The 5867-nt window shown below is 50.2% G+C and overlaps 4 protein-coding genes across 4 annotated transcripts; 2 read left to right on the top strand and 2 right to left on the bottom strand.

Annotated features, from left to right (window-relative positions):
- Positions 1-6: 6 nt before the first annotated feature.
- On the top strand, positions 7-991 carry LOC118517099 (TATA-binding protein-associated factor 172-like). Its single transcript, XM_036062956.1, has one exon. The coding sequence runs from the start codon at positions 22-24 to the stop codon at positions 496-498; it is 477 nt and encodes a 158-aa protein (XP_035918849.1). The 5' UTR covers positions 7-21; the 3' UTR covers positions 499-991.
- A 49-nt stretch (positions 992-1040) lies between these two features.
- Positions 1041-1990, bottom strand: LOC118517098. Its single transcript, XM_036062955.1, has 2 exons — positions 1332-1990; positions 1041-1263 (listed from the first exon to the last, which is right to left on the bottom strand). The coding sequence occupies exons 1-2, from the start codon at positions 1891-1893 to the stop codon at positions 1121-1123; spliced, it is 705 nt and encodes a 234-aa protein (XP_035918848.1). The 5' UTR covers positions 1894-1990; the 3' UTR covers positions 1041-1120.
- A 680-nt stretch (positions 1991-2670) lies between these two features.
- LOC118517102 lies at positions 2671-5806 on the top strand. The gene is made up of 3 exons (XM_036062960.1): positions 2671-3252; positions 3321-3990; positions 4981-5806. The coding sequence occupies exons 1-3, from the start codon at positions 3192-3194 to the stop codon at positions 5711-5713; spliced, it is 1464 nt and encodes a 487-aa protein (XP_035918853.1). The 5' UTR covers positions 2671-3191; the 3' UTR covers positions 5714-5806.
- LOC118517101 lies at positions 4026-4488 on the bottom strand. The gene is made up of 2 exons (XM_036062959.1): positions 4236-4488; positions 4026-4164 (listed from the first exon to the last, which is right to left on the bottom strand). Exons 1-2 carry the CDS (start codon positions 4390-4392, stop codon positions 4097-4099), a joined length of 225 nt encoding a protein of 74 aa, XP_035918852.1. The 5' UTR covers positions 4393-4488; the 3' UTR covers positions 4026-4096.
- Positions 5807-5867: the final 61 nt, after the last annotated feature.

Here is a 5867-nt window from a genome sequence, read left to right as displayed (position 1 = left end):
CCGATGAAGGACCTGCAGGCGATGGACCGTGCGCACCGGATCGGCCAAAAAAAGGTGGTGAACGTGTACCGGCTGATAACGCGCAAATCGCTCGAGGAGAAAATTATGGGCCTGCAGAAGTTTAAGCTGCTCACCGCTAACACGGTGGTGAGCGATGAGAACGCGTCGATGGATACGATGGGTACGGAGCAGCTGCTCGATCTGTTTACGCTGGCGGATGACGCTGGTGGAAAGCCGAAGCAGCAGCAGCAGCAGCGTGCACCTCCACCACCCGGTGGTTCAGACCGTCGTCTACGGTCAGCGACGAATAATAGTAGCAGCAGTGGCAGCAGCAGCACTGCCACCACAACCGAGCTGGAAGCGAATGGTAATAGTAGCGGGGCTGCGATTAAGACAGTTCTCGAGAGTTTGCCGGAGCTGTGGGACGACAGTCAGTACCATGAGGAGTACGATCTGTCCCAGTTCCTCGAGGGGCTTAAGAAAACCCGCCAACAATAGCTCTAACACACACACGTACACATACACACTGCTCCGTCGGCGGGGAGAGTGTGCTGGACTTTCTCATACCTAAGCGCCAAATCGAGTGCGCGCATAATCGCTGTGTGTATCTGGTCATAGTAACGTTGATGTAAGATGTCTTATCCTTATCGGCCGGTCTCATCCACTGTGCGTTTTGTTAAGTGAAATGGTTTTATCTCTCCGTTCTATCGCGCTAAAGCTATCTCTCTGTCTAGCAACATGGTTTTCCCCAATTTCTTTCGTTTCTTTTTTTTTAAAGTTCCCTCCATTTTTGTAGATTTTTCTGAGCTGCAGGAAGCGGTCCGGAAGCTACATTTTACAATCTATCCTTAGTCCTAAAGCTAACACTGTACAACCACACACTAGTTGCCACTGCATGTCGTGTATATTTGTAAGTTTCCCCGCGCAAATGGGAAGAACTGGAAGTTGTGTATTTAAACGCCTAGAATAAAGGAGTGAATTTCGTGAGTAACGAGGGAAGCGTTGCAGCAACTGGCCAATATCACAGAATACTCGCGAACTAGAGATTTATATTATCTTTATTTGCTTAATATAGTACAGTAAGTGAACAGGAGGACTTAGGTTTGTAGATTCGACTCAACTAAACAGCTTTAGTGCAGTAAGCGAAGCTAGGAATAACATCCTGAGGCGCGGCTATCCTTATGTCGGAACAGGTTTTGAACGTTTCCTGCGGTCCGCAGCCAAGTTTGCCCGTTCCGTCGTCACAGTAGCCCCAGTTGTTTCCTGCCGTCGTAAACCACCGATTAGTCATCGCACCAACGTAGCCAACGACCACCCCCCCCGCCACTTACCTGCCACATATGTCCAGCGGAAAATGCAATGCGTGCAGGTGACCGCATCGGGCAGCTTCAAGCTGACGCGATACTCGCCAGTCGCGGTGGAAGGCAAACTCCAGTTCCGGCTGCCGTCCACCAAGTACAGTGGATTGCGGCCAAAGCAGGCCTCATCCTCGGTACCACCGTTCGAGGACAGATCGCACAGATCGAAGTAAAAGTATCCTCGATGGTTTGCCGTCAGCCGGATTCTCGCCTCGATCACGCTACCCTGCGCGTACTGCCGCACAATATCGCCCTGCCCGTACATGCCACCGAGCTCGTGGCGGCGGGGCTGCGGATCTCCATAGCTATCGCCGCACACTCCGCACTGGCCACCGTACGTGCCCCACTGTACCTGAAACCCGCCACAGAACAGCTCGTTGTCGGTGTAGTTGGGCAGGGCGAGCGGATTGCAACGCCAGCGAGATGCACGCGCGATCGGATCCAGCACCATGCCGTGCCCGCTAACGGTGGCAATCATGCCGAGCCATAGCGCAGCAAACCAGCGGAAGAAAGCCGTTGAATGTTGGCCTGCCATCGCTTTTTTTTTCTTTGTCTTTGGTTTCGTCGATGCACTGTCTTGCGGGTGATGCGAGTCTGTGGGAGGAATCCGTCCAATCGAGCGCGTTTTTAAAGCACACTAGTATCGTCGCTTATCTGTGCGAATTGTGCAGTTTGGTGCGAGCGAGCGCAAGTTTGTGTAAACCAACGTCTGACGCTAGATAACAATCGATTTTATGAGTAACTAAATAACACTTAAGAAATCAGCTTCAGTTTGGAGTACTCGTTGGGCCGGAAATCATCCCGAAAGCCAACGAAACGATAGAGACACTACGCTACGGAGGTTCCTTTTTTTTTGGCTGTTGACACACGTCTGATGATAACACGGGCCTTTTGGCTTTGTAGATTAAGATGGAAATGAACCATTACGGCTGTACAATGTTAATAAGCGGAAATTTGGGTTTATGGCATAGGGGGGTCTGCACATTTGCACATTGCGAAGGGGAAATAAAGGCCGGCCGCGTCTGCCGCTAATCGTACCTTTGATCGGGCGAATATATAGTTCAAGGTAGGCGAAAACAATTTGGCAAACGGGAAACGAGCAGGAGTTTCATTCTTGCGGTGCGTGCGTGTTGCTTTCGGTTAAAAAAACAAAACCATTCCACACTCGCGTGAACGTGTGAGATAACGTGCACATCATCCACTTGACCGTCTCAGGTGGTGGGACACGGAATTCATTCTTGTTTTTGAAGCGTACGCGTATGAGCAACGTCCGCACACGGGGGAGCAGTTCCGACACATTCTGAAAAGCTCTTCCAGCAGGATGTCCTTTTAGGTGCAAGATGGCTCTCGATCGGGGTATTATATTTGTTCCACTGAGTCTCGCAGTTACCACTCGGATACGGACCTCTTCGGCTGCGTTCGAGGGATAGATGCTGGATTTGGGCCCCTTCATGACCATGTCATGAGAATGGCACCGGACTACTTAGTCCGTAAAATTCAAAAAAAGACATAGTAGGCGTGGTAGGATAAATATAAATGCGGTGTGAAGACTTTACCGTGAGGATCCCAAGGACTTCTGCAGCATTAGGCCCGGATAAGTAATCAAGGAAGTTGTCCCAGTAAATGCGCTTGATTCAGCAGCGTGATTCGCTATCCGTTATGTTCAAATGATTTTGATTTTTATTTTTTAGTATCACGGCACACATGGGGTAATACCTTGCGTACATCAACCTTGGTCAAGATTTGTTTACGAATGCGACACACTTTGTGAAAAGCAAGGACGCTGCCTTTCCTATCGACCAGAACGAAAGTAATACCTACGTAAAAAGTGATATGTTTGAACGATACCTATCGGCGCTTCAATATCCTCGCGTAGGACAGCTCAACATCGATGGCAAGTGGATTGTTAGCCTGGTTTTGTGTGTTGCTTTCCCCTCTCATTCCATTCACTCTCCTGTGCAGATCCGAAAGATTTCCGTAGCTTCGTACTGTGGCTGGAGGATCAGAAGATTCGCTTCCTGCCCATCGATGGTCGGGAACCACTGAGAAAAATCAACGCCCCCGTGGAATGGAATCAAGCGTACGAGAAATATAAGCAGGACATACGACTGCCGACGCATCTAAAAACAAAGCAAGAGGAAATAACGTGGTTGCTGCTGTATGCGATCCGGCTCGAGTACACCGACAATGCGGAACAGTACCGCTCTATAACGGGAGCTAAGAAGTTGGAAGAGGAGGCAACGAAATCCAGCGTACCGGAAGTGCAATCCACCAACCCGTTCGATGCGTTTGACTTTACCAGCGCGGACTTTGAGGAGGGATCGTGGAAGCTGGCCGAACGGCTTGGGATCGCTTACCATCCGGACCATCTAGTGTCACTACAGGCGGCCGCCAAAGTAATTAGCAGTGCGTACAGCAAGGAAGCCCTCAAGGAACAGATCATCACGGGGCAACCGTTCCCGATCGAGCAGGGCAGTGGGGTGGGGCTCGAAACGGACCAAGATTTGGGCCAGTGTGCAAGGATATTGCGCCTGCTACAGATTCAAAACATTCGCCAACTGCAAACGACCATTAACGAAACGATTGTGGCGGTGCAAAACGTGACGGCGGATCCGCGGACCGATACCAGTCTAGGGAAGGTGGGAATGAAATAATTGTAGCCGCAAATTTGGCAAACCAAACGGGACCGGTGTGTGAGTGTGAATGCAACTTTATTTTAACAGTAAACTCAGCTCGAGCTATTTCGGCGATCTTTCGCCGAACGGATAAACATCCAACAAGCGTGCAATTCCTATGCTTCCGGCAGCTGAAAGGAAAGAAATTGCGTGGATTAGAATTGTGGCCAGGAACAGGAACACCGTCGGTGGTGCTACAAACCGGTAGCAATGCCGAACATGCTATAACGACCTAACCAGTTCGGCCTTTTCTGGGCTTGCAGCGCGATGTACAGTCCCATACCGATCACCCCGAATCCGCTGATCAACCGGCAGGGCATGCAGTCCTTGTGCCGGTTAGAAACCACGGAATCGGTCATTTCCGTATCCTTTATGGCCTACTTTTTATGAATCTTCTATCGCGCTCGGATGTTTTGTTTTGGTTTGCTTTTTGCTGCAGCACACCGTCGCTCTGTCATGCTGGAGCAAAGACAACTGTTCCATAAATTCACTTTTTTTACTAATTTTAGTCCATTATGAAGATTGATTGGATAGCATTTAATTTATGCTGAGTTTTGTTCATTTTTATATACTTTCCTTTATGCAAAAAATCAGTTTTCCCTTACGAAGTCCGCTCGCAGTACGATATATACACCTTGGTATGCATGTTGGATCGTTCAACACGGTACCCTAAACTCAGCCCCGATGGTTTACGGTCAGTTTGACGTTCCGCAGCGACAATACAAAACAACTCGCATAGTGAAGGCAGACACGCGAAAATTCTCCCAACGGTGTTTTATTTGTTTCGCAATTTGTTCGTGGCGAGAATGTTCGAACGATATCTGTCTGCCCTGCAGTATACCGGCAACCAGCCAGTTAACGTTGACGGTACGCAAACAGGCTCACCGGGTGGTTCGTAAAAGCCGGCAACTATTAACCCCCAAAACGCCCCATCTTTTCGCACCCGCAGATCTGAAGGAATTCCGCTCGCTGGTCTCATGGTTGGAGGATCAGAAAATACGCCATTACACGATTGAAAACCGGGAAAACTTGAAGCAGATCGGTTCGGTCGAGGTTTGGGAGGCGGCGTACGACAAGTACAAGATCGACGTCGGGCTCCCGTACGAGCTGGAAACGCGACAGGAGCAACTGACCTGGCTGCTGCTGCACGCCATCCGGCTGGAGTATTCGGACAACGTCGATACCTACCGACCGCTGAGCGGTGCCCGGAAGGTGGAGGAACAGAAGAAATCAAACGCACCGGAAGTGAAGTCGACCAATCCGTTCGATAGTCTCGATTTCACCAACGCTCAGTTCGAGGAAGGCGCCCGAAAGCTTGCCGACCGGCTTGGCATTGCCTACCATCCCGATCATCTCGTATCGCTGCGTGCGGCCGGTCGTGTGATTCACGACTGCTTCAACAAGGAAACGCTAAAGGAGCCGCTCATCGCCGGGCAACCGTTTGTGCTGGTGGGGGCCGCCGATAGCAGCAAGAGCAACACCATCACCACCAGCACAACAGGCAAACCACCGCATACGGACGCCGAGCGGGATCTGGAAAAGGCGGCCCAGATACTACGGTTGCTGCAGATACAGAACATGCGCTCAATGCAAACCACGATCAACGAAACGATTGTGGCAGTGCAGAACGTTACCGCCGATCCGAAAACGGACTCGGCACTGGGGAAGGTGGGCGTGTAAGGGGAAGGCAATACTTGTGATACGTACAACTGCGTACATACTTAAACTATGTTATAATTAATAAAAATCCGGTCAATCATTGTTTCTATTTAATGGGACGGTTTTCGGCTGTGGTCGCCTGTAGGAACACGCTGACGCATGGATTAATACAAAG

Source organism: Anopheles stephensi, unplaced genomic scaffold, assembly GCF_013141755.1.
Source record: "Anopheles stephensi strain Indian unplaced genomic scaffold, UCI_ANSTEP_V1.0 ucontig5, whole genome shotgun sequence".
NCBI classification, from domain to species: Eukaryota; Metazoa; Arthropoda; class Insecta; order Diptera; family Culicidae; genus Anopheles; species Anopheles stephensi.
The sequence above is the reverse complement of the archived record's forward strand: the minus strand, read 5'-3'. Positions and strand labels throughout refer to the sequence as shown.